This window comes from Babesia bigemina, assembly GCF_000981445.1.
Source record: "Babesia bigemina genome assembly Bbig001, chromosome : III".
Lineage (NCBI taxonomy): Eukaryota > Apicomplexa > Aconoidasida > Piroplasmida > Babesiidae > Babesia > Babesia bigemina.
In genome coordinates this window covers 2564224-2589606 of record NC_027218.1, presented here as the reverse complement: position 1 = coordinate 2589606, position 25383 = coordinate 2564224, and the positions used below count along the sequence as shown (strand labels likewise).

The following is a 25383-nucleotide window of genomic DNA, read 5'->3' as shown; positions in this document are numbered from 1 at the left end:
GTTTATCGAATTTTAAAGCAACTAGAGCGTTGTGAGTTGTTTGAACGATCTCCATGTAACAACCTTAGTTGCGTAGCCTGTCTTGCAAATACACGTGACACCACTTAGTGCGAACGTTATCAGCTATATGGCACTACGTTTTTGCAGACTCAAGTTCATCTGTGACGTACATGTCTCGGTCATTCTTCCACGTACTGATTCATGTTGTGCAATAAACTGAATTTACCAACATACTTATTAATGAGCTAACACGCAAGGATTCTTATTGTGCAATGTTTATGCGCATATTCAGCCACTCTGTACGTTATTAATGAAGTCAAAACTCAGTTTATGGTTAGTTGTGTATGCACCACTAAGACATTCATCGAAGTTTACCATCGGAGGGGTAAAACGTGTAACGAGGGCCTACAAACATGTATTGACCCGTGCTTATCGTATTTGAAAATGTAACACTAATGCTCATTCGCCACATGTAGGGTGTGAGATGGACGTTTTCAATGATGCACGCATAATAAACTATGCCGCAAAACCATGAAGCGTAAATAGTCACAACATCTACTTAATTATCACGAGTTTTAACGGTGTAATAACATTCAGGCCCAAATGTTCGAATTACTTTGCGATTTTTTCGCAAGCGATGATAACTTCTCAACGGTTACGCAAGCTTTGCATAGATCATTTAAACCCTCTATACCACATTTTTTGCACGATTTTAGTTCTCGGTTGGTTGGATAATGCGCATATAAATGTTGTGAAGAGTGCGCTATGTTCTGTATAATTCGTGGATCAACGGCCTCCAGTTGTTTTATGAACGTTCTCATATACCCTCTGTATGCTTCCGGGGCATAGGAACATTCCGTAGAAAAGTACTCCAGTCCCAGATATCTGGCGTACATTACAATTTCCTTTTCGTAGCAATACATCATGGGCTTTATGCGCGTAAATGCCGTTCCGTTGCTGCTCTCTGTTTTCGAATCTTCGTGTGGCCGAGTTTCTGCATTATGTTCGTCAGGCTGACGCGCTGCGATAGATGCATTTGATCTTTCATTTAGGCTCTTGGCCAGTTTAAATAGATCGTTCCTGCAAAAGTTGAGAAGCGTAGTCTCCGCGTTATCGTCGAGGTTGTGTCCCGTGCAGAGCTTGTTGGCACCAAGCAGCCTTGCGCCGATTTCTAGAATTTGCCTACGAAAGGTTCCGCATACTGTGCAGTTGTTCTTCTGCCCAATGAGCGACACTATCTCGTCCATCGTAAATCCGAACCTATCTTTGAAGTTCAAAATCATCAGCTCTTTGTAGTTGGGATTTTTCATGTTCATCACTACATTAAGTGAATCATCACGGTATCCCCTAATTCCCTCGTCCGCAGCAAGCAGCACCAATGTCCAATTTCGTTTATACCGTTCCTTTAAAGTGGCGAGAACATGTGCTAGTACCGACGAGTCCTTGCCTCCCGAAACTCCGATGCAAACAACATCTCCATCCTCAATGAGTTTTTGTTCTTGGATCACTTGGTATACTTCGTCTTCAAAAGCCTCCACAAAGCATTTCTTACAATATGGCAGCCTATTAACCGACCGCCTGAGAGCTGGATGCTCTACAAGGCACGAAGCACATTTCATTTTGTGACTATCGTACCACGTTCTTAAAAATGGGCGCACATTGGCGGTCTTTGGCAATTGAGGTACATACACTAAGCTATACACCCTGTATAATTCGATGATTTCAGGTTAGAGTTGCAAATGTTACTCCTTATTTGTCATTTGGTTTAGCGGATGATGGCACAAAAGTTTGGCCAGTATTGTCGCGCCGACTGCGTTAATAGGTTCACACATCGCTGTGAATTAGTTATTTATGCGTTCTCTCCATGTAGGCATGTACTGCTGATCATAATGTGGTTTTGCAATTCACTATGTTCCACCGCCAGACAACCATCGGGAACTCAGACGGTATTCCCAGCCTTCTTACCTACGGAATTCTACTATTATATCGCCAGCCACGTTTCTAGATTTAATGCGCGTCGAGGAAAACTGGCTCATACGCAGGCGCTGTCGTTCTCTACGAACAAGTCAGGGAGTGAAGAATGGCCTATTTTTGCCATCGTCTATTAGCAAATGTGTTCTGCTTATACATTGATATATTCATTATTAACACTAAATACAAAATTTCCGCCCATAATCGCTCATTGCGACCTCTACGGTGAAAGATAGATTGCATTGGCGTAGATTGTCACTGGCTTCATAGGTTTCCTTCGCTTTCCATTTTCGCCCGCATAGAATGGATTTTAGTAACAAAGTCGAGACAACCTAGTTGTACTTTTCGTGAACTGTAACACGGATTATCTGGCCGTATTGGTATATTTTGTAGGACTGCGTTCCTATGCTGCAACCGCTGAGAGCGTTTTAGATACTTATGCGACAAACCAATGCCAGCAGCACACACATACCAATCGACTGTAAAACTTGTGTAAGCGCGTATTTTTTGCCACGAGGGGTATCGCATATCTCTCTTCAGTTTATGGACACAAGGCTGTTATCGTTGTAACATTATGACGGCACCAGCAAACGCACAACTGTCCGTGTATTGCCATATATATCGACATAGCATGTTTTTACCAGTCCACAGAACCCATTATCAGTAAAAAACCAAGACGCCTATATCGACGACATCATAGGCTCGGTATGAAACATCGTAACACCGACGCTAAGCAGTAGCGAAATCCGCCCGACGCCTAGCGCACATTTGTTTAATTACATTTCACAGGAAATTATACACTTCACAGTCCTTAAGACCCCTGTTTGCTAATGTGCGTCCCCACTCGTCGCGTCGTCGAACAACGAGCCCCTGCGCTTCAAACCCTATGAAAGTACAACTTTCACGGGGCGTAACATTTCCCAATTACTATTAATTACGATGTCGGACGGCGGCGCCAGCAACGGTGGCAGCCGCAAGAGCTTGCTGCAGAGCATACGCAGCAGGCTTCAAATCCCGTCTATCAAGCATTTCCCGGCCCGGTAAGTTCGAGATTTGATAACACAGCCATTTTGTGCAGGGCGGATGCGCCGCAGAGGTGGAGAACACAGATGGGTGGATTTGATCCTGCCACTCCTTACGCCGAGGCTCTGATCAACTATCACAACCACGCAGCTACTTTTATGATTTTCGTGGTTTTGACGGTTATCCACACCATCCGCAGGTAGTGGAGCCAACAATTGACAACCTAATATATTATCGTATTCTGAGTGTTGCTTTGGTTAGGGATGAATCATTGCATTTGTTTTGCTTGCGACGCCAGCAAGTGCATATCTCCAGCTAAGAACACCATTGTTGTTGGTGTTGCATCTGGTGGTTTTTATTTGGCGCGCCTTTCTGGCACCAGGAATAGCGAGACGACGGTGTACCGTTTGACGGATCCATCACTACAGGCACACGCTCACCATTGACACCTCACACGATGAGAGGCAGATAAGGACGCCCCAGCGCTACGTGGAGTTGTGAAGAAATCGCATGAAGACGATAGGTGTCATTGAAACGAATGAGATGTAGGAATTAGCTTTGTGTCGTCATGACGCCACATACGCCACACGTTTGAATCGTTGTTGCTAAACTTGAGCTTCATTCTAAATATGGCACTGTTTCTGACCCTCTGGAGTTCAATGGTTGCGAGTGCGCAGACTATTGGGGGCGGCAGGTCTGCTGAGTTTCAGCACACCTCTATCACGGCTTAGGCTTCACCAGTTTGTATCGCCTCGGAGGGTCCGTGGGCAACTTCCGCTTGCCTGATGGCACCTGGCTAAAGCTGGCCGACGTTTGCTCAACGTAGTCTATGGTTATTGCATGTGGACGAATCCTAATTTTGTAGAGATTGTCCCCGATGCGCACCCACTGGTAGTTGCTGAGCCAGTCCTCCGGCTCTGCGCACTCGCTGTTGACAACGTCTCGGCTTAGTTGTGCAAGCGAGTTCACGGGAACCTTGGTGACGGGTTCCGGCACGGCGTCGGAGATGCAAGGGCATTTCATGCGCCTCGACCCGAACGGTGCAGTGTAGTTGAACACCTCGTCGTCTTCTACATCCCAGTCAGAGGAGTTCACTGGGCTGAGAATGTAGGACCTTACGGAGTAAGACGGTCTCGAGACGTCAATTTTATCGCCGAGACAATTGGCCGCCACGTAATTGGTGAGGTTTGCGATGCTTCTTGTTAGAACTACATCACCGGAGTAGACCATGTACTCCTTGTCGTACAGGAGTATGTTAGAATACCAGGATTCGCAGTGCCCGAACTTCGTGCCGAAGTGTTCGTTGGGCCTGATTTCCACATCGATTCCGATAAGGAATCCGCACATGGGCCCAGAGCTGCTGATGGTAAAGGATGATTCGAAGTGCTGACACATTTGTGGCTGCATCCACTCCTCGAATCGCAGTTGCTCGAGCACCTGCCATGGCTCACACAGCGGCAGGTTGTCAATGCGAAGTCCCACGCTTTGCAGCATCTTCAGCGTGGGACTAAAAATAGTCATCTCATCGTGAAGGCTTGCCTTGTTTACTACATTATCTGCGTCTGGGAACACGCAAGGTACGAACATTGTCGCGGCTGCGGTGGGTATGCTTTTAACCTTGCTTAGGTATTCGGGTTTGTTGAATAATATGCGTCGCTGCATGTCCAAGAACACGTCAGCCACACCTTCCTGCGAACAGAAGTCACCCAGGATCTCGCTTATGATCATGTCATACGGTGGGTTGGCTGGGAGATCGATTTCTGTCATCCCCGCGTATTCCTCCCGCTTCAGCCCGAAGAAAGAGGCAGTGTCGAAAAAGAAGTTTTTCGAATGGCAATTGAACACCCTTATTTTGTCAGAGACCCCGTACGCTGCCATGAGTTTCGAAGCGAGCCTCGCAGCGCTGGTTGACACCTCTAGGGCGTCCACAAATTTGGCGCCTGCATTCAGCGCATTCATTGCAAGGACGCACATGGGGCCCGTTCCAATTTCCAGAACCCTTTTGTCCGCGCAATAACTTTTCAGGGGATTGTTTGGATATAATTCGCCGGAATTACATCGCGTGGTGGGATGCGGCGAGTTTGCATCCTCTTGGCCGGATTCTCCTGACCCAGCCTCGAAATGATCCGAATGCTTCCGCCCATCCACTTCGAAATCCGTCTGTACGAGCGCAGAAGTCGTTGTTTCCGCCTCAGAGTTATCGCTGGTATTGTATCCGGACCAGAAGATGGCAGCGCGATAGTAATGTACACGGTCCACATCTGCAACCATGGCCTCGTGGTTAGAGAGCTCGAATTGGTTACAAATAGATAGCGTTGTCGGCGTTCCATCGCAAACTTCTGTGCGAGTGGCTACGCCTGATTCGAAAAACCTGTTTATCTTATCCTTGAGAGTAAGCCCGTTTGCCCACCGTGGCCTTCTACGGTCTAATATCATTGTGTCCTTTTCCCTCACAAAGTAGTCGTAGTAATACTCGTCATTTAACAGATCCGCTCCAGATCCAGATGAAGCCTCTGTGGCCTCCGTGCTTTGTGAGTCGGGGCCATTTTGCCAACCGTTCCGTAGTCCATTGAGTGAGGTGTCTACATCCTTTGTTTTATTGTCTACATCTCCCAAGGCAAACGATTCTTCCACATCTGCGATTTTAGCATCATCTATACGACCAGTCTGTTGTTTCTCCGGCTTATTTCCGTTTGCGTTCTTTTCGTCTTGCTTCGGACGTGTTGATTTGCTCGTCGTGCGGCGTTCGGTCTTCACAGGTGACGCTTTTGTCTTGCTCCGTGCGACCTTAGGCGAGAGTTCGCTTTCACCAGTATCTCGTGTAGGCGTGGACGGCTTTTTCCTGCTCCTCATGGAATATCCTCCATAGAGCCACGTCAGATGGACAATGAGGCGTGCGTCTTCTTCCGAGACGCCTTCTAGGGCGTCAGAAATATCAGGCGTCACACTCATCCTAGACTCTAAAGTCGGTATAGAATTGCATGTGATCTACTAGTTTGCGGAGGCAAGCCGCTGGACGTATGTTGTGGTGGTCGCGTCTACGGTTTTGCGAATCTGCTGATTGCACTTCTGTCTCGACCTCCGCTACCAGCTGCTCGGGATCTTTGTATTTCATTTTCTTGTAAATAAACGTCGCGATCGCTTCCATGTGACTGAGGAACTCGGGAAACCCGTTCAAGCTTCGGCGTGTGTGCGTGCGCAGGAATATGTTTTTCATGATCTTTTTTGTCTCTTGCAGGTCGATTTTGCCGTTGCTCGCCTTGTTTCCGTGCTCGCTCTGAATGGAATCTTGCATGGCTGCGACCAGACCGTTATCTTTGCAGAAGCGTAACCAATCGTCACACTGTATGTCTTCCTCCTTATACTTGCTTTTGTATTCCGCGAACAGTGCAGTAACATCGCCTATTTCCGGCGGTATGCGCACGCGAAGCTCGATCCATGCTTGCATCTCTTCTTTGTTTGTGCTTCCGCAGCGGAGCCTGTGCGCCAGCTTTAGACACTCCTCCACGAGCGACACTTTGACGTGTTGATCCACCACATCGTATTTTACGGTGTCGTTCTCGTGGTACATGTACTGTAGGCTCGGGTTAGCGTTAATCTCCAAAAGCCACATTTTACCATCTTCGTCGAGGAGCACATCCAGGCCCATGATTTGGAAGCTGTAGGCGTCGCTGGGGTCCGAATTTATTTGCACAGTTGGATAGAGTATAGACACAGCCGCTTCGCTCAGTGTTACCATTTTCGCCCATATTTCGTTGCTATTGATGCCGTGGGTCGTGCTGAGGGTGTCAAGCACCGACCTCATTGTGCGCTTGTGCCCCGCGTTGTCATCAACGTCGGCGCTTCTCTGGAACCGCGCGTGGTGCCGGTTAATCGAGTAGTTCGTGAGGTGCATGAACTTATCATTGCAGTTGTTGCTGTCTGGCAGCTGGTACGGGTGGATGCATACGCGGGCGAGTCCCAGCGTGGAGAGCAGCGCGTGAAACCCTCCCCCTATGTTAGTGATAACCATGTATAGCCTAAAATCAAATTTCCTGCCATTTAGCAGCATCGGCCGCGCGATGTATACCTGGCAAATGTAGTTGTCGCCCCTTGCTATGGTCTGCGGTATCCGCTCTGGGCAGGTGACGACCTTGATACCGTTTCCCATAGAGCCCGTGGACGGCTTGAGTATCATCGGGATGCCACTCCGCATCTCACTCAAGACCTTTCTGTTGCATTTGGGAAAGAGATATGTCTTTGGGCATGTTGCCAAACTGTAAAGACAGGGGTCGTCTTCCGTGTACCTGACGTAGATGTCTGTTAGGCATGCAAACAACGACTTTCGCGTTGCTGCCTGTATGTTTGCAAATCTGTTGACGATGACCTTCTTATAGGTTATTCCAAATAGCGCCTTGCTTTGATCTTTGAGCATGCGCTCCGTGAAGCAAGTGGAGAACCAGAATATGTCGCCACCTGCTCCAACTTCACATGTGTCCCACCTCAGTCTTTTTGCAGCCTCTTTTAAGATCGCCGCATCTGCTTTTGCGGACGATATGTTGATTACGGGTCGCTTGTACAAAGTTGCAGCGCGGTAGGGCCATGCCATATTTGCCCCGTGATACTCCCTACGGTGGTTCCCGTCGTGGCATTTTCCGCCAGCCAATGCGCTTCCACCCGCACCCCAATGACTTAACGCAGTATTGCTGGCAACACCAGACATTGCAACATGCCCCGTAGCCTTGATGCCATTATCAACGGGGTTCGCCAATCTCGATTTTGCTGTCCGTCTGCTCTGGTTCAGTTTGCTTAACTCATGCAGCCTTGAGGAGAGCAATTTTACGAGATTCGACGCCGGCACCTGGTCTGAAATGCCAGTTTGCGAATCACAAGTGCTCCTGTCGTCACTGGTTATATCTTTTTTGGTCGTGTCCATGGTGTCTACGAATCCGATTATGTCGTTGATGCGGCGCAGGACCTGTTCGTCCTTAGAGCAAGCGAACGACTTTCGCCGCATTGCGGCATTTGTTGGGTGCTTACATCGCGTGGGAGCTATCGAAGCAGAACGTTTAGTTGTTTGGCTGCATCGCTGTCGTACTGTGGTTGCATGGTTGATGGCCGGGTATAGGTGCGGCGGCCACATGCGGGCTTTGAAGCTTGCTGTATCGGTATAGTTCATGTCAACCATGCATCACTAATGGTATGTACGGTACCTTTCTGTGTGTAACTGGCGGTGGCACGCTGAGTTGCGCATTTTTTGCAGGTGCACAGGCAAGTTACTTCTTGCGCCGAGGCCCTTGCTGCGACATCGGCAACCACCATCCGGAATAGTCACTGATGCAAGAGTCTGTATGTAGATAAACGACAAACACCGCGCGTAATGCGCATACGTGCCCCTTAGGGCCTGCCGCCTGAATTCAGAATGAGCGCTTATCATCACCAAATTACACTGCGATAACGGCCGCACATACCGACTATTAGTTTACACATTAGTGCCATATCTCAGTATACCTGCCAGGTGTGTGACAATCACGCCTGATATTCAGTGTAAGTCATCATTGACCACGTGACCTGACGTAGTGGGACGCACCGCGCCCACGCTGTTGTCTGACCTCTCACGTAGACCATTAAGGATGAAGATGTGATTTGATGAGAATTTAAAGATGGATTCTATCCAGGATCGTATGATCCGTCGTGCCCGCGACGTTGTGTCTGGCCTGGAATCCTGCTGCGCCAGCATCGACGCAATCGGTGCCCCTTCACGTGAGGTAGGTTACATTAGGCCAGTTTCACATCTCTTAGGTGTCTACTGATGGCACGATTGTATTATCGGAAGGTTAGTTAATCCTAAGATGCTTTTAATGCACTGCTGCCCGCACCTGGATTATGCATCTCTCCACAGTCGCTATATCCCCGATGTTATGTGATTTGATATATCTCGTCTTTCAACATTGGTGCTGTGTATTATGGTTCTGACAAGGTGCCTCGCCAGTGAACCGATATTGCCCATATGGGCAGTAGGTGCGCATGTCTAATATAATTTTGTACGATTGCTTGTGACAATGTAGAAATAATGCATTCACAAACAACACCGTATTCATATGGTATATACAATCTAGTTTATTTTTACAAAGTACTTTTGCATTCTGCTTTGTTTGCATCTGCCTAACTTATTATTTTGCAGACGAATCTACGATTATTTGCAAGGATGGAGGCGAGCTACTGGCGAGTTACATGACCTACGTGTGCCGGGGGTGCGACGCCCAGGAGGCCCGACGTTTGAGCGCTGAAATGTCGGAATCTATCCAAGCGCAGTTCCTCGTAGAGCGTGATTGCATGGCGTTGTATTCATCTGTTTTCGCTCGCTATTTAATGCAACATCTTGAAGGCGACGTTGTATCCGAGCCTCCACCTTACGACGGCACTCCATGCCTGAGCATCGCCGTAGAACCGCTGTTGCGTTACCGCCCTGCGCGGCTGGTATTGTCCATCCTCAGCGACTTCAGCATCACCGACGGAACCGTGCGCCTGGATTCGACGAAGCACGGTGCCTTGTTTTTGCGAAGAATCGGTACTGTGGCGTGCGAAAGCTCGCCATTGCAGCGTGAGGTGCACATTAGGTATATAACCAAGCACCTTACCCTATGTGGTCCTACCCGCACGGTGCCACTTGAGCACCTCAACTGTGCGCAGCCGTGGATTGTTTACTGGTCGCTGCACAGCCTGCGTATACTTGGGGTTGACATATCGCCGTACCGCGAACGTGCCATCAACAGTTTGTTTGGCTGCTGGGATAAAAATGGCGGCGGCTTTGGCGGAGGGAGAGGTCAGATCGGCCACTTGGCCACTACCTACGCCGCAATATGTTGCCTGAAGATGCTGAATGCGATTCCATTGTTGGACACGGGGAAGTTGCGCTCGTTCCTGTTCGCCATGAAACAGTCCGACGGCAGCTTCACCGTCCACCGTGGCGGCGAGCGCGACGTGCGCGGCCTTTATTGCGCCATCGCATCCGCTGTAATGGCGGACATATTAGACGACGAACTGTCCGAGGGCGTCGCGGCTCGCGTCGCTGCATGCCAAGGGTACGACGGTGGCATTTCTGGCGAGCCGCTCTTGGAATCCCACGCGGGTTACGTATACTGTGGTACTGCTGCACTCAAGCTGTTGGGTCGATTGGACTGCATAGATGTTGCACGGCTGCGTCGGTGGTGCCATATGCGCCAAACCCCCCAGCTGGGGTTCCAAGGGCGACCTCACAAGCTAGTTGACGTGTGCTATGCGTTCTGGATCGGCGGCACGCTTGCGTTGTTGAATGACTCCGCTGACAAACCCTTCAACCTGAGCTTCTTGATGTTGCGAGCCTACATTCTCTGCATTTCGCAGTGCCCCTCCGGCGGCTTCCGCGACAAGCCCGACAAGGCCGTCGACCTTTACCACACGTGCTACGCATTATCAGCTCTTGATATTATATCGCAACCTGCGGGGAAATGCCGCATAGACCTCGCCCTTAATATTATAGTCTGATACCACTTTTGTACGTAATCTGCTGTTTCAACTGGTCAATGCTTCGACCTTTCCGGTGACTGGTTTGGCGCATTCCACCCAAATCATAAATAGGCAGATGCGCAGAAAGCATAAATGTGGAGAACTGGTGGTGTCCAAAGCATGCGTATAGGCACATTGTCCCCCGCTTAGATCGAGGGTTGGCCAAAAACTGCATGCGTCTCATCAAATTGTTACCCTGATTTTACACATTTTAAAGTAGTAAACTTAACAATCAGCAGTTCAATTGTTATCATCCTGCGTGTTACAGGATTCTGACACAAATTGAAATTATATACATGGATCGATGTTTGGCATTCAAACACCGGTCACTACACGTCTCTGACCTCAGGCTGAGCTACCTGGGCTGGTCAGCCAGCCTTGCGATAAATACCAAATTGCGCTGTAGCTGCGCGAAGGTTTGTACGTAACGATAGCTATCCTTCGTCAGATGAGGATGCCGCAGCTGCTGTATCAGCTTGGCGTTTTCTTCCAATATGACGTCTACGTCCGTCGTGTTTACTCTGGTGCGATTGATCCCTTGATGTTGCTTGACGAACTGCAGCTCATCTGAATTATCTTGCTGCCGTTGCGCCTTCACGCTGCCCTGTGTCTTGGCGGACCTGGTTGAAGACACATTGGAGCCGCTGGCTAAATTAGCGGAAGATGAATCCACCATACTGTCAAAAGACCAGGTGAGCCACTAGGGCTGCCTCGGAGATTGACATCAGCGTAATTCACGTCCTTTATAGTTCCTATTATCCTCGTGGCGCGTTAGGACGATGTGGCCTAGCATCCGACATTGTCCACGTTGCGGATGTTTTGTGCTTTTATATGCTTGTAGAATCCGGATTCTTAGGCTATGTAATCGCTGGTTGAGCCAGCAGCTCAATTGAATGTGTAGGCGCGATGTGCAAGGCTCCGCTACGCTCCCGCGTCAACAGTTTTAGGCAGTATAAATCGACGTGAACCACTTCGTTGTTACATGTATCTTACTATAATGTGACATGTGTCCCTTTTCTCTAGAGTACATCGCGACTTTCGCCGGCGGGGCGTGCCTGCACCGTCCCCGCGGCCATGCCCTAGTGTGTGTTCTCGCGCCAATCATCGGGTCATGTCGAGTGCTGTTAGCGGGGTGGTAACATACGCGTGCTGGATAAACTCTTCCAAGGACACCTCCCCCGACGCGTCGGTGTCGACGACCATGAAGGTGTCTAGTACCTCGTTGTACTTCTCGTTGATTGCTTCTAGGGCTTTCCTGTTGTGCAACTTGGCCATTTTAACCCGTCCGTTGATGAAATCAAAGTTGTAGCGAACAAACAAGTTGTATTGTTGGTCGGACACCTGGCTCACGTGTTCTCTGAAGACCTTCGCGTCCTCCTCGCCCATTAGTGTACCGATGAATTCCTGCAGTGACAGGTTGCCCGTGTTGTCCGCGTCGACCACGCAGAACCTGCACATCTGTACCATGTGGTAGACTACATTCTCGATCAGACTTGACCGTTCGAGTGGTGTGTTGGCCTTCAAGCCATAGGTGGCCAATACATGATCCGTGACCCTGGCGGCAATCTCCACGTTGTAGGTCATCGCGCCGAAAAATTCCGGATCTACCGTTAACGCTTCTGCTCTTCTGAGCATATTAAACACAAGGGCTCTCGACCGCTTGTCTTTAGCGACGAGATCCCAAAACTCGTCGAGGGGGGCCCTGCTCGTCCAGTCCACGCCCGTTTTGGAAGCTATGTTCGCGAAAGCGTCAAGCGAGTCAAACGTGGTTGTTGTCATGACTTGCAAACTAGCAATAAATATCCCCAGCAGGACCAACCTGTCCTCCACGGTCGCCGCCGCCAGGCGCGGGTAACTCGCTAGTTTACGCTGTATTGCGAATATGAACATGGCGGCTGCCTCCGGGAATGTGGTAAACAGCCTAATGACGCTTTCTTTCGCCCCTCCGAGGGCGGGTGCCAAAAACGTCGGAATCGCGTACTGCGCCACATGGGAGAGTGGCGACTGTGTTTTTATCAGTTTACTGGAGGTTATCTTTTCCGCAGGAAGGCGGTGCTCCGCATTTTCCGCCAAGTACGTCACGACTGGACGCATAATGTTGATGATGTGTTGGTCGCCGGCCCTTTGTTTAGGCGATGTGTGTTCCTTGTCGTGGGCCACCTCCAACCGCGACAGGAACTTAGTCACGGCCACTCCCTTAACATTGCCGACCGTTGACAGCAAGACGCGAACAAGCTCCCAGGTGTCATCCGTGTCGCTGACGAGTGTTTTGTCCGGCATGTTTCTAGCGATATGAGCCGCCAAAAAGGGGCATACGTCCTTGAGCAGGTTGAGGCCATGCATTTGTGTCTCCGACTGCCGCTTTAGTGGCCGCTCAACCTTCTGACATATGCGGAGGAGTTCGTATGCGGCGTGAGTGACGCTGGGTATTTCATCCACGGTAACGCCATCCTTTGTTTTGGTGGTTCTCACCAGCGTCGCCCCGGCGGCCCCGCCATTCGTGAAGAATGAAACGTCCTCTACATGTACGAAACCGTCCCTCGCACCTCTCGTGTCTTTACAGCTCCAAACGCTCCCAGCCCAATCTTGCGTGAAACTGCTGGTGCAGAGACCACTTCGTATGAGCTGCGTGATCCCAGCACTGTCGAATGGCGCCAACCGTGTTATCAGGGGAGTCAGGAGGTACACGAAGTACACGGCATACAGGAACGCCACAAACGCCTTTATACTGCACGTTAGGTGGCCCGCCATGGCGCCAAGGCTTGTGCGCGATATCCCTTTACTCGGCTGGCGCTTTGGCGGTGTTGAGGGATAGCACTACCGACCGAAGTCTCCCGCCCTCGGTTTACCTACACATCAGCATCTTGTACATAGGCTGCAGAGGGCGCATCTCACGCAGCCCTCTTTCAGCACGGGATTTGCTGTGTAGCATGTGATGACGTTGTTGCGCTGTTGCGGTTCTCGGCGCTATGGGCGATTCCACGCATCAGAATATGATCCGGCTTGGTCATACACGATTTTCCGATGTCCCATTTGATCTCCAATTCCACTCCTTGTGCACTAAAGGGTACTGTGTTGGTTGCCTCGTGATTCCAGTGTGATATCTCACACAGCGCTACCCTGAGCGCTGAATCATCAATTGGTGTACAAAAGTATTGTATAAATGTGTTGATTTCACAAGTAATATAAATGGATCTGTACCGCGGTACTTACACCGTCACACCATAACATCGGAGGTGGCGTGCCCGTGCTTGCGCGTGCTGCTGGTAACTTCCGGCGCTGTCTGGCACATTCGGCTTATTTTACGTCCCTACTGTCGACTTATTTGACATTGCTGGCTCCTTGACCAAGTCACCGGCCGATCTGCGGCTGTCTCGCTGCCGCAAGGCACACCCTTCGATGCTCACGCCGTTGCGGCGGGATATTGTCTGCACATGTTCTCTGGATCGACGCGGGTGAACTATAACATTGTAACAGATGCGGTGTCTCATCTTCCTGCGCGGATGTGAGTTCTTTTTAGGCGAAGATGCATTTCTCTGGTTGCGGCTGCAAGGCGGAACATGAGCTTGGCACCAGTGCGGCCTGTTTGCGCAGCCAGATTGACTTGGACGGGGTGAGGGTATTCAACAGCGACGCGAGCCCCGAGAGCGGCAACTTGGTCTTCAAACCGTACAACAGCCGTCTTTCCGAGGAGACTTTGCGGAGCGACCCGGCTTCCGACAACGAGCTGCTCTTCACACTCCGATTTTACAACCCCAGCGACGTCGCACAACTTTTGGTGGTTAACGACACAACTCAAGTGCTGCACGTGCGCCTGTACGCCAACAGGCAGCACTTCGACTTCAGCGACGTGGAGGACGTGACTCCTACCCAGGAGCTGGACCTTCCGCCCGACGCGCATGGCTCATTCTTGCACAAGCTGTCGTTCACCAAGTTTAAGGACGTCTCAGACCTGGCTTTGCACTTCTCCGGGGAGGAGCCCATCGAGCTGCGCTACATTGGCCTTCGGGGCAAGTCGCGGGTGCAGCAGGCGAACGTGGTTGATGCTAAGTATGAGCTGGTGCCCACTGCGTCGTTCCAAGAATCGCTTGCGGAGGTGAAAAACTTTAAGTACGTGTGAGTTTGTTGCACTCTGCGGCGACCAGCGGTGTCCATCGCTTCGAGTCATTGGCCGTTGTTGCCGCCCTCTGCACCACATCACTCCGTCCCCATGGTGCTCTTATATGTGCTGCGTTGGGTTATCGCAGGGGTGGCTGTTTTAGTCAGTCAGTGCTCCATTGGCTACGCGTTCCGGGGTGCGTCTGGCACCCCCATCTTAGGAGCGTTGCCGGCCCTTCGTGCGCCCCTCTACGGCAAGAACCGTCACTGCGATCGCATGAAGCGCATTCGCCGCGACCAGTACTTCTATGGACGTCGTCGCGACCTGGATGCATTGCGCGAACCCGGTGGGTTGGAGCACGCTTTGGGCATCCAGCGGCATGCGCTGTCGGCCGTTTTCGGCCGACCCCTTTCGCAGCGACTGGGGGATGGAGGGATAATCCCCTACCTATCAGACGCGTCTAACAAGGTTGCACACGTTATGGAATACTTCGGAGTCCCCATCGACGAAGAGGGTGAAGTCGCCGAACTTTGCGCCAGCGTTGCGCGCCACCCGACGACCACCAGAGGCGAGTTCAAAGGTAAACCGCCGATGACGGAGAAAGTTTTCTATCGCGATCCCTCAGTGCCGGAAGAAGAGTCGGAGTTCAACCGCGCTGCCGACTACCAGTCGGGCATGGCTCCGCTCATCCCCCAACTCGGCGCCAACGACCACGAGCACCGCTTCTACAGCGGGCTTTGGACCGAGGTCGCGTTTAGAAAGTTGCCGAAGCAGCTGGTGGACGAGATGGTAAGCATGGAAATTGACGCTAAGCAGGGTAGGGTCGACGGGAGCAAGCTGCGCCGTAAAACCGCCGGCTTTCCTGGGCTGTCCGACTCCGATGGTTCCGGCACTTCGGGCACCCCGCCGACCCCTGGCCAATGAAGTCACAACTGATCGCAACATAACTTTAATATGTTATATTGTTTTTTACGTCGAGGAAGTACACGGTGTCGAAGTTCGACACCGCCACTACGCATCTCCCATTGGCTCCTACCGGGCCCGCACCATCCATAGTGCAGCTGTCATTGCCGTTTGGAACACCTGCCTGACGTGCTTTGCACTGCGATATTTGGCCCATACCCTTTTCAGCAGCCTCGGTTTCGCTGAAGGTTTTTGTTCCGTGATTGCTGGTTGCATCGAGGCAAGCTCCGTCGTCGGAATGCCCGTAGTTGCACTTGATGCCTGTCGCGCTGCTCCCAAGCAGTTTTGAGCACATTGTATCGGCGGTAACCGCGTAGACTGGTGCCCCCTCAATAGCGAAGATTGGGGCGTCGATGGTTACAGGCTCCACCGGGTATATTGTTCCGCATATATCCCTGAACTTTTGCAACAGTTCGTGCGGCATGCATTTCGCGCCATCGAGTTCTATTCTTTGCAACGCGTCATTCAGTGTCTCTATATCTGGCCAAGGCTTCCCATTTGTCGGATTTGGCAAACGGGTAGAGGAGCCAGTCAAGGGTTCCGCCTGTAACGCAGCAGGGTCAGATGGCGATGCGCAATTGCCACCGTTGTGTTCATTATCGTCGCCACCGTCTCGAGTATTGTTTGAAATGGTGGCGGTTATTGCCTCATCCGGGTCGAGCGCTGTTCCGCCGTGCGATGACGGATCAATTGTACGGTGCGATGCATGTGCTGCTGCTTGATTTTGTCGCTGTTCGTCACCATGGACGCATGGCGCTGAGCAGTCTAGGCTGGCAATATCAGCATTCTTTGATATTCTTTCAACCGCTGTACCCTGTGCGACAACTGCGAGGTAGACGTGTACCCTAAGGAGCCGTTCGAATTCTCTAGAAGCAACTATTCCTCGAAGTAACTCTTCCGCAGTCACCCTTTCCAGCGTGTCCTTATGGAATAGGGCGAATTTCGTCCTCAGCAGGGCATATACGGTCTCCTCTGTCGTGAGCACAAGAGCGCCTTTGCGCCTGGCCGTTGCTAATTTGTGGAATACGGGGCCACGGTGCTGGAAGACAGTGGCCTGCGTCCCGTCCCAAACTCCCACCGCATCCAGGCGTTGTGGCAGAACCAGACTTAGATTCTCTGCATCGCCCATTAGCATTGCTTTGTCGTCATTGTCATTGCAAGGCGTGGCACGCGGTGTTTACACATTGCGTCAAAAAGGGTCCTATACGTATGAAAATGCAATCTACCGCCATCGGCAGAGTTTCTCTGATGGATGTGTGTCAGGATTCCACGTCAATAGTGCAAGCAACGTATGCCAACATACAACGGACTAGTGCAGCGCCTTCCAGGCTAAGGCTCTTTAGTCGCGCATACGGTTGAGAATGGAATACAATGTCAGTTCAAATTTGCCTAAATCAGCATTAACCAGTGTGTTGCAGTTTTGTGAATTATCGTGCTTTCAAAATTTCCACAGTAGGCTCCTTCTTCCTGGTACGGGAGTGGCTTAATCCGAGTCGTTGAAGACAATCGACTTGGGTTTCTTAGGGTCGATCTCGATGCTGCCGCCATCGTTCCTGCGCTTGAAATCTCCAGAGCCACCGCCGAAGCCTCCGCGACCGCGGTTGCCTCCGAATCCACCCCTGCCGCCGAAGCCGCCACGGCCACGGTTCCCACCAAATCCTCCACGACCGCCACGGTTCCCTCCGCGGCCTCCCATGTTCCCACGGCCACGGCCTCCTCCAAAGCCGCCGCGACCACCGCGGAAGTCTCCTCTGGGGGCCCTCGGGCGGGCGTACTGGATGCTGACAGTCCTGCCGTCGATCTCAGTGTTGTCGTACTCTACGGCTTTAGCCGCAGCCTCCTCGCTGGCAAACCCAATGAAGCAGCGTCCCATGCTCTTGCCGGTGTCCTCGAACTTGGGGATGACGCAGCGCACCACCTCACCGCACTCAGAGAACAGCTCCCGCAGGCCCTCCTCAGTTGAGTTGTAGCTGAGGTTGCGGATGCAGACTTCCGTTCCGCTTTGGGGGACGTCATCCTGCTCGCCGAAGCCCGGCTGGCGTGCAGGCTTGGGACGGTCTGCCGTGATGTTGATTTTCAGAGTCCTTCCCTGGTAGGTGGTGTCGTTGTACTCGACGGCCTTCTGGGCGGCTTCATCGCTGGCAAACGTGATGAAGGCAATTCCCTTGCGTTGCAAGATGTTGATGCGGACGATGGGGCCGCAGTCAGACTCGAAGAGCTCCTTGACCTCCTCCTCAGTAATCTGGAAGGGCAGGCCACCGCAGTAAATCTCGTTTCTTCCACCCTTGGCCTTGCCGGCGGCTGAGTCTGCAACAACATAAGAACAGTGAAAACAGCAATAGCACATCATAACGAAGCTCAAAAAACGCATTCGCGGACGGTGCCACGGGTTTAGATATCGGGCCACCATGGGGCTGGTTTATACCGAAACCTGGAATAGAAACAATACCGGCACACAGTCAACGTGTTGTATAGCATGGGGTCGCTCATCGCTTCACTCGATAGTTTAATCACGTAGTCATTCGGAAAGTTTTAATCATTGCGGCCCCGACTTTGACAATAACACAACACAGAGTTCATCGGCTGCGTTTCACAACCATGCAACACGCATTTAACACCAGCATGAACGCTATGGTTAATTCAACTAACCACTTTCTTTCTCGGCATTTTTGGCGGGCTTCTTCGACTCTTTCTGCGCCTTGGCAGCGGGAGGGGGGGTTGGCTTGACCATTTCGTCGTCAGAAGAGTCGTCGCTCTCCTCCTCGTCGTCGCCATCTGCTCCGTCTTCATTTTCTTCAGCTTCAGCTTTCTTCTTCTCTTCTTCTTCCTCCTCCTCTGAAGACTCTTCGGAATCCTCATCGTCCTCGTCTTCGTCATCACTGTCCTCATCCGAAGAATCCTCGTCTTCATCGCTGTCGTCGCTTTCGCCGTCGACGTCCATCTTGTTGCTCTGCTCTTCCTTGGCCTTCTTCTCTTTTCCGCCCGTAGTTTTGGCAGGGGCCATCACTACGTCCTCAGAATCGTCGCTGTCATCGTCATCACTGTCCTCATCGTCACTGTCGTCATCCTCGTCATCGCTGTCATCGTCGCTGTCGTCATCACTGTCGTCACCGGCCGGCTTCTGTTCCTGTTTCTTCTCCATCTTAGGGGATGTCTTCGCAGGCAATGCTTCTTCATCTGACGATTCATCGGAGTCATCGGAATCCTCCGAGTCTTCCTCGGCCTTTTTCAGGGCCTTTTGGTCGACTTTGGCGCTCTTTTCGTCTTCCTCCGACGATTCTTCGGACTCTTCATCCTCAGAGTCGCTGTCGTCACTGTCCTCGTCATCGCTGTCATCCTCGTCGGAGTCGTCCTGCTTGGCTGGGCTGGGCTTCTCAGCCTTAGGCGCAACCTTGGCAGGCACGATTTCTTCGCTTGAATCGGTGTCATCACTGTCGTCCTCCGAACTGTCGACCGGCTTCTCTTCCACGATCACGTCCTTCTTCGGTGCAGCTTTCTTGGCGGACGCCTTCTTAGCACCACTAGCGTCGGTTGACTTTTCCACATCTTTGCCCTTCTTTTGGTCGGCACCAGCGCTAGCGTTGCTTTTCTTTGCGGCTGATTTCGCCGACTTCCCCTTGGGCAAGACGACGAACTCAGTGTCCGATTCGGAATCAGACCCGTCTGAGCCTTGGGCGGCAACCGGCTTCTGCACCATGGCCTCCTTGGGGTTTTCGTCTTCCGAGCTGCTGGAGTCCTTCTTCGTTCCGAAGGAGAACCACGACCGCTTCTTGTCGGCCTTCTTGCCCTTCACAGCCTTCGTGGACTCGGACGACGTGGTGGCGTTGCTGCCTTCCACAGCGGCAATTTCTGCACGTGGTGTTAAACGCGGCCCAAAATTTTGCTAGGCCGTGTGTTTGGCCTCAGTCAATATCGGTGTAACTTCGTCATACGCTCAGAAGTAGCAAAAAGCGACATCACGGGCCATGTGGCTGGACTACGTACCTTGCTTCTTTGTCTTCTTCGCTTCCTTGGCCATCGTGTTCTCCGGCGCTTCGGTTCGCTTAATGCTTTAAAATATGACTGTTGGGGGTTCGGAGTATGAGCCCGGTGCGATGTTAAATGAAGTACAAGCAATGAGCTCCCACCCCATAGCTGGGCTGGGCGCGGAATCCGCGTTGCCTCACGCAGCCTCGCCGCATAAATTCAACGCGCCCGAAATAAGCGCGCGCTCGTGTACCAAGTCGAGTGAGTTGCGGGATAGTGTTCGTTAAATGCCAGGTGTGCGTTTTTTTGACGCCGTCACGCCGCGTATGGCGCCACCTCAGCCGGAGGTGGTATGAGCGGCGACTGCTTTTTGCGGCGCGGGGCTAACACACTTTCCTAAATCCGCCGCTTCCCGAGCCGAAGGCTTCGGTTTCGGTTAAATTAGGGGCGGTATTGCCGCGCCTTTGAGTTCCGGTGTGTAGTTTCCTCGGTCACCGCGGCGACGTGTACGAGTGCGCCGCGCCCCTTTTGGCGGCACATGCTCTGACGTTCGTGGGTTCAGTGTCATTTTTGGATGTGGCCGACGGCGGTATGGAGGCCTCGGAGTTGGATCCGTGGAATCTGCGCGTCGGTTCGTACGGATGGATGAAGTTGCGGTAGGTTGGCCTCCTGGTTCGCTGTTAACGCTCAGGCTGCGCCGCGCGGGGTTATTTCTGCTAAACTACGCCGCGTTACTCTGCCTGATAGACTGCATCGTGCTACCAGCACTGATAACACTCTTCCGTCTGCTTGACATGTTCCAAAATTTCCACGCCTACGAGAACGTTGTCCACGTGGTTCGTTTGGAGCGCCAATTTCCATTCCATGGGTCGTAGGTCGAGATAGCGTGCGTCATCCCCCTCGGGCTGCTGTCCGTGTTTGTCAACTATCGCAAAAGCAAGAGGCGTCGTTACCTCGCGCAGGGCCTCTGCGGCATTGTGTTGGTGGTGTGCGGCCACCAGCTCGTGGAGGGCTGGTACGACACAGCGCTGTCACTCACGGGTTGTGCTCTGCTGGTGTCCTCCAACCACTTCGCGTCTCGAGAGAGCGGGTGCCACAACTGTCATCATAGCCACCTCCCTGTAGTCGCCTAATGGCGCGTCGAAACGGCCCCTAGCGGGCCTCGTCAAACGTAGTACATGTCGCGTTTCATGTAAAAAAAACTGAGCGCTGTGTAGCAAGGGGCTCTCGCCCAATCGTAACTTGCTTAATGCTTACCCACGATATACTTAGCGTTAATGTGCTAGGCGGCCGCGCGCCGACTAGCCCGGAATCATTCAAATACAGTCTGTTACGCGTGCTGCAAACCCGCATTAGCACACCGCCGATGGGTGCAAGCGGGCTCCCTCATTTGGGGAATCGATCTGTTTGTATTTCAACGATGGGATAGTCGGGCACGCACGGCGGGCGCGTTAAAGGTTGGTTTTGATGACCTTGATCCAGTTCGACTGCACGAGCAGCTCGGCCATGTCAGTCGGTACGGTGAGCTTCGCGCCCTTGGGGTAGTAGCGCATGTTGGGGTTGTTCCTGTCTGCGATGTCGTCGGTGACGATGTCCTTGAGGATCGCGATGATGCTGTAGCTCTTCGGACGCACCGGCAGGGGTGCCTTGATGATGGAGTTGCACGTGTCCCTGAGGAACGTCGCCTCCTGGTCCGACAGGCGCTCGATGACGTTCATGGGGATGACGTCGTACAGCCCGTTGTACGTGACGGCGAGCTCCTTTATCAGGTTCATCCGGTGCGTGTTGTACAGGTAGTAGTTCTTCGAGCCGGCCAGGTAGCAGAGTGCGTAGTAGTCCATGAGCAGCTTCTGCTTGAAGAGCTTCTTGGTGTCGCCCGGGGCGAATGCAAGCGCGTCGCGGTACTCCCTTGCGTAGTGCGTGAAGGCGGAGAGGCACACGGCGATCTCGCCAACAGCTCGCTTCACCATCTCCAGCGGGTACGTCTGTATGAGCAGCGACGACTCCTCGTTCCTGAAGATTTCCGGCAGCACGTCGAGGGAGTTGTGCGTTGACGGCACGACCTCCTGCTTCCTGCTCATCGTCGGTGCATTCGGGTCGCCAACAACGCGGGACGCTCCTGGGTGTTCTATGTGATCAGATAACGCAGCTGTGCGACCTTCTCCATCGCTTGACTGCCGTGTCTAAGTCCGCCAAGGTTCAACAGCGCTGCAGTATCTCGTGAAATTGCACACATAGAGCGATGATATGGCCAATTCGAAGGGGACTACATTGGTGACATTGTTAGAGCAGAGGACCGCAACCAGGGCGCTCCTCCATCTGCCGGCGAGCTCCGGTCGCGCGCAGGCTGCCGTGGCTGCTGTCGGTGATGTGTGGCTTCAAAACACCTCAGAGCACACTTCTAAGATTAACAGTGCAATACTTTCGCATCAGAATTATACTGCGAGCCATTTAGGATGCAAAGTTTTTGGAAGAGATCACGATCATTCCGTTTCGCGTAGCGGTAGCCGTCGGTGGCATCCACTGGTACCGTTTAGTAGTGTTCAGTGCGTAATACTGTACCACTATAGGGTGCCATATTTGATTTAGTTAGCAGGTAAACGCGCCTATGTATTTATTACGACGATTTGGTTGCGTTATGCCGTCTGCGACGTTGGTTGACAAGCCTACAGTGCTTCGGTCACATAATTGGCACCTAAAAGGCCGTAACTCACGTTGGTTACTCGTCAAACGTGGGTATATTAGGCTGTACTATGTTTGTTGCGTCGCGGTTGGCGCCTGCTCATCGCATAACGTGCCTTGGGCAGTAGTGATCACGTTTGTAATACTCACGAGATATAAACATGTCAAAAGGGTCACGTCAGCAGTTTCTATCGTATTACATCACACCAACTTCCCGTTTCGTGGTTTACAGTGCCATTTTTCTCGGTTCGGCTTCTCTCGACTTGCGTCGTTGCCGCCCACACTTCGTTTGCCAGATGTATTTGTAAGAACACTGCCACATACGGTGCAGAGCCGTTCACAGCCGCCCCTCATACTAACTGCCGTGAACCTTGCCGGTGAGTCGCGGCATTCAAATTACCGGCCACCAAGGTCGACACTTTGCTATGAACCAGATTGCAGAATGGTGTATTTAGAGTCATGCGAAGGAATTTAGCGAAATGTTTACGAGTACATCATGATGGCGCTCATGAGGACACAAACGATGCCAAGGAACTCGAGGAAACCCATACCGATGAGGGTGTAGGTGAACAGGTCCTCCTTGATGGATGGGTTGCGGGCAGTGCCGGAAACCAAGGCTGCGAACAGGTTGCCGATACCCTGGGCGACACCTCCGACGGACATCAGCGCGACAGCGGCACCGAGCGTGGCGATGCCTCCGTCGTACCTGGCGCCGAACTTGTTGTTGAATGGCGCGAGACTCGCCATGTTGCCCTGCAAATGCATTACACCACATTAAATGTGAAATATAGAACCATATTATGGACAGACACGGGCCACAGCAGAGGCGGTTACTTGAATCACCCCTGTCTGGGCCTTCACGGCAGTGGACGCGCACTTACCCTGTTTGCGAAGTTCGTGAGCAGCGCATTCTGGATGCCATTCTGGTGGATGTACAGGGATTTGGGGAGCTCCGCGGCGGTGGGCCTGGTCTGCTGCCTAGCGTCGAATCTCTGGAAGCTGGGCACCTGGGACAAGAAGCGCGCTCCGAGCGGGCTGGTGAGGTGCGAATTCCTCGCGAGGGCGCTGGCAAAAAGACGTTGGATGGGTGCCATTTTGGTATGCGTATTGGAACGGTAGTCACTTCAACCGGTACTGGATTTTGTGAAGTGGCGCGAGGCCCACACAAGAGCCCAACAGCATCGGCCGATGCGATGACGCCCTCACGCGGCCGAAGACGCGTAATCTGTCTGTTTCGTGAATTATAAGGTGTTATGCGTGGCCGGCGAATATGTGTGTATTTGCGGCGACGTGTATCGTGGAAGACTCGCCCAGCGCGGAGGCGCCGTATTTGACTTTCGCGACACATAACAGCCAAAAAATGGCGTATAACAGCTGCTCTCGGTGTGTGTTGCCGCAGCAGCAAAGCTTTGTGATTTCCGTACCGTTGAGCACATAATCACTGCAGCGCCGTTAACGTGCTGTCTTCATTGCGAGGATAACGCAGATAGGTCACCAGACGTTCTACACATATTCTAGATCGCATCGTATCTAACGGTGTAACAATCACACCAGGTGTGTTGTCTTTCGGGGCGATTGACCTATGGCCGCCATGGGTCATCCCACGGAGGGCACCGCGGAACCAGTCCAAAAACGGCCGGTACGGCCAAATTGTATTGCAATTGAAGCCATTGTGCCGATTATTTGCCCTAGAGGGGTGCTATAGTTGTATCTACGGAGGGGGCGCGCGTGGCCCGGGCCTCTGGATGGTGGGGTGGGCGCTGTGCGGCCGGTTTTAGCCTCGTTGGCCGCTGCTACGTCGCGACCGTGGCATTATAATATCGGCGCATATTGCGTGAGAGTCGTTTTATATCGGATACAGCCATTTTCCCCATCAGCGTTGCGGCACGATGGTGAAGCGTAGCGACGCGAAGAGGAAGCCCTCCCTTAGCCAGAACCTCACCCACTACCACGTGGTTGGCAGGGCGGCGCCTTCGAAGAAGAACCCCAACCCTCTGATTTACCGTATGAACATCTTCGCGAAGAACGCCGTGCTCGCGAAGGGCCGCTTCTGGTACTTTATGCGCAAGCTGCAGAAGGCTAAGCGTTCCGGCGGTGAGATTCTGGCCTGCAACGTGCTCCTGGAGCCCAAGCCCACCAAGGTGAAGAATTACGGTGTGCTGTTGCGCTACGAGTGCCGCACCGGAATCCACAACATGTACAAGGAGTACCGCGACACCACCCTGACGGGCGCCATTTCCCAGATGTACGGTGAGATGGCCGGCCGTGACAAGGCGCGCGCCAGCTGCATCCAGATCATTCGCGCCCGCGAAATCGCCGATGCCGACTGCCGCAAGGTTCGCACCACCCAGCTTCACAACACGAAGCTCAAGTTCCCAATTCTGAGGCCGCAGCCGCTCGTGACCAAGGCCGACCGGGAGACGTTCGCGGACCACAGACCATCGCTTTCTCTCTGAACAACTTGTGTGGTTGTAATCTAATTGGGCGCCTTATTTTCATATCGTGGTGTGCAGGTTTCGTGTGGTCGGTCGGTTCGCTGGATGGGCAGCTTGCCGAGGTGATTTTGTTACGCTCTACATTTATCATTTCTGTCGTTTGTGCGCGCGTGTGTGTTGCTAGGTTATCTATTCCGTGGCTGTATTTCGTCAATTTCGTGGTCACTTCATTTTGGTGGCTCACGGGAGTCGTTGGGTGTTCTGCTACCGGATCGCGGATACTTTCGAGGCATTCTCCTTCCGCCACTTTACACGTCGTGGATCGCGCAGCACGATGCCTAGACTTAAGAGCAACAAATCTTCACGTGTATGGTCTCGTTTTGAGGACGGTTGTTTTCTTGGCTCCGGCATACGTTGGTGTCCGTCAAGTGCACTATCTTATGTCGGCAAAGAAGTCGCTGTCCGTGGTCCAAGGGTACAGCCACCCTTATTGTAGAATCGTCAACGGATATGGAATACGTGTCCGAAGGAATCCAAAGGTGGATAGTTCCGCCATGGCAATGTCGAACGGGTTCTTCGCAGCGGCACGTCACACGGGGACGGGCCCCGTGGATAATAATGATGTCTTGGCAATCCATTGCGAAAGGAAATGGTGCTAATCAATTGTTGAATTCGAAATAAGCACCTTCAGCGGTTCCTGCAGCGTAGTTATACAGC

General features: G+C 52.3%; 16 protein-coding genes across 16 annotated transcripts; 7 read left to right on the top strand and 9 right to left on the bottom strand.

Annotated features, from left to right (window-relative positions):
• Positions 1 to 593: 593 nt before the first annotated feature.
• On the bottom strand, positions 594 to 1619 carry BBBOND_0310460 (Cytoplasmic tRNA 2-thiolation protein 1; the record flags this gene model as incomplete). The annotated part of the gene is made up of 1 exon (XM_012913875.1): positions 594 to 1619. One exon carries the CDS (start codon positions 1617 to 1619, stop codon positions 594 to 596), a length of 1026 nt encoding a protein of 341 aa, XP_012769329.1.
• Positions 1620 to 1889: 270 nt separating this feature from the next.
• On the top strand, positions 1890 to 2108 carry BBBOND_0310450 (hypothetical protein; the record flags this gene model as incomplete). Its single annotated transcript, XM_012913874.1, has 1 exon — positions 1890 to 2108. The coding sequence occupies one exon, from the start codon at positions 1890 to 1892 to the stop codon at positions 2106 to 2108; it is 219 nt and encodes a 72-aa protein (XP_012769328.1).
• An 802-nt stretch (positions 2109 to 2910) lies between these two features.
• Positions 2911 to 3197, top strand: BBBOND_0310440 (hypothetical protein, conserved; the record flags this gene model as incomplete). The annotated part of the gene is made up of 2 exons (XM_012913873.1): positions 2911 to 3011; positions 3050 to 3197. 2 exons carry the CDS (start codon positions 2911 to 2913, stop codon positions 3195 to 3197), a joined length of 249 nt encoding a protein of 82 aa, XP_012769327.1.
• A 517-nt stretch (positions 3198 to 3714) lies between these two features.
• On the bottom strand, positions 3715 to 5946 carry BBBOND_0310430 (hypothetical protein, conserved; the record flags this gene model as incomplete). The annotated part of the gene is made up of 1 exon (XM_012913872.1): positions 3715 to 5946. One exon carries the CDS (start codon positions 5944 to 5946, stop codon positions 3715 to 3717), a length of 2232 nt encoding a protein of 743 aa, XP_012769326.1.
• A 1-nt stretch (position 5947) lies between these two features.
• BBBOND_0310420 (tubulin-tyrosine ligase family protein, putative) lies at positions 5948 to 8161 on the bottom strand (the record flags this gene model as incomplete). Its single annotated transcript, XM_012913871.1, has 1 exon — positions 5948 to 8161. The coding sequence occupies one exon, from the start codon at positions 8159 to 8161 to the stop codon at positions 5948 to 5950; it is 2214 nt and encodes a 737-aa protein (XP_012769325.1).
• A 475-nt stretch (positions 8162 to 8636) lies between these two features.
• BBBOND_0310410 (prenyltransferase and squalene oxidase repeat family protein, putative) lies at positions 8637 to 10500 on the top strand (the record flags this gene model as incomplete). The annotated part of the gene is made up of 3 exons (XM_012913870.1): positions 8637 to 8741; positions 8776 to 8809; positions 9158 to 10500. 3 exons carry the CDS (start codon positions 8637 to 8639, stop codon positions 10498 to 10500), a joined length of 1482 nt encoding a protein of 493 aa, XP_012769324.1.
• Positions 10501 to 10876: 376 nt separating this feature from the next.
• BBBOND_0310400 (hypothetical protein) lies at positions 10877 to 11197 on the bottom strand (the record flags this gene model as incomplete). The annotated part of the gene is made up of 1 exon (XM_012913869.1): positions 10877 to 11197. The coding sequence occupies one exon, from the start codon at positions 11195 to 11197 to the stop codon at positions 10877 to 10879; it is 321 nt and encodes a 106-aa protein (XP_012769323.1).
• A 425-nt stretch (positions 11198 to 11622) lies between these two features.
• BBBOND_0310390 (membrane protein, putative) lies at positions 11623 to 13272 on the bottom strand (the record flags this gene model as incomplete). The annotated part of the gene is made up of 1 exon (XM_012913868.1): positions 11623 to 13272. The coding sequence occupies one exon, from the start codon at positions 13270 to 13272 to the stop codon at positions 11623 to 11625; it is 1650 nt and encodes a 549-aa protein (XP_012769322.1).
• Positions 13273 to 14047: 775 nt separating this feature from the next.
• On the top strand, positions 14048 to 14641 carry BBBOND_0310380 (PITH domain-containing protein C; the record flags this gene model as incomplete). Its single annotated transcript, XM_012913867.1, has 1 exon — positions 14048 to 14641. One exon carries the CDS (start codon positions 14048 to 14050, stop codon positions 14639 to 14641), a length of 594 nt encoding a protein of 197 aa, XP_012769321.1.
• Positions 14642 to 14731: 90 nt separating this feature from the next.
• On the top strand, positions 14732 to 15544 carry BBBOND_0310370 (hypothetical protein, conserved; the record flags this gene model as incomplete). Its single annotated transcript, XM_012913866.1, has 1 exon — positions 14732 to 15544. The coding sequence occupies one exon, from the start codon at positions 14732 to 14734 to the stop codon at positions 15542 to 15544; it is 813 nt and encodes a 270-aa protein (XP_012769320.1).
• Positions 15545 to 15569: 25 nt separating this feature from the next.
• BBBOND_0310360 (hypothetical protein) lies at positions 15570 to 16718 on the bottom strand (the record flags this gene model as incomplete). The annotated part of the gene is made up of 1 exon (XM_012913865.1): positions 15570 to 16718. One exon carries the CDS (start codon positions 16716 to 16718, stop codon positions 15570 to 15572), a length of 1149 nt encoding a protein of 382 aa, XP_012769319.1.
• A 348-nt stretch (positions 16719 to 17066) lies between these two features.
• BBBOND_0310350 (RNA recognition motif domain containing protein, putative) lies at positions 17067 to 19601 on the bottom strand (the record flags this gene model as incomplete). The annotated part of the gene is made up of 3 exons (XM_012913864.1): positions 17067 to 17890; positions 18233 to 19432; positions 19568 to 19601. The coding sequence occupies 3 exons, from the start codon at positions 19599 to 19601 to the stop codon at positions 17067 to 17069; spliced, it is 2058 nt and encodes a 685-aa protein (XP_012769318.1).
• Positions 19602 to 20140: 539 nt separating this feature from the next.
• On the top strand, positions 20141 to 20682 carry BBBOND_0310340 (hypothetical protein, conserved; the record flags this gene model as incomplete). The annotated part of the gene is made up of 3 exons (XM_012913863.1): positions 20141 to 20205; positions 20241 to 20385; positions 20425 to 20682. The coding sequence occupies 3 exons, from the start codon at positions 20141 to 20143 to the stop codon at positions 20680 to 20682; spliced, it is 468 nt and encodes a 155-aa protein (XP_012769317.1).
• Positions 20683 to 21000: 318 nt separating this feature from the next.
• Positions 21001 to 21630, bottom strand: BBBOND_0310330 (hypothetical protein, conserved; the record flags this gene model as incomplete). Its single annotated transcript, XM_012913862.1, has 1 exon — positions 21001 to 21630. The coding sequence occupies one exon, from the start codon at positions 21628 to 21630 to the stop codon at positions 21001 to 21003; it is 630 nt and encodes a 209-aa protein (XP_012769316.1).
• A 1084-nt stretch (positions 21631 to 22714) lies between these two features.
• On the bottom strand, positions 22715 to 23325 carry BBBOND_0310320 (ATP synthase subunit C family protein, putative; the record flags this gene model as incomplete). Its single annotated transcript, XM_012913861.1, has 2 exons — positions 22715 to 22984; positions 23113 to 23325. 2 exons carry the CDS (start codon positions 23323 to 23325, stop codon positions 22715 to 22717), a joined length of 483 nt encoding a protein of 160 aa, XP_012769315.1.
• A 795-nt stretch (positions 23326 to 24120) lies between these two features.
• Positions 24121 to 24687, top strand: BBBOND_0310310 (60S ribosomal protein L18ae, putative; the record flags this gene model as incomplete). The annotated part of the gene is made up of 1 exon (XM_012913860.1): positions 24121 to 24687. One exon carries the CDS (start codon positions 24121 to 24123, stop codon positions 24685 to 24687), a length of 567 nt encoding a protein of 188 aa, XP_012769314.1.
• Positions 24688 to 25383: the final 696 nt, after the last annotated feature.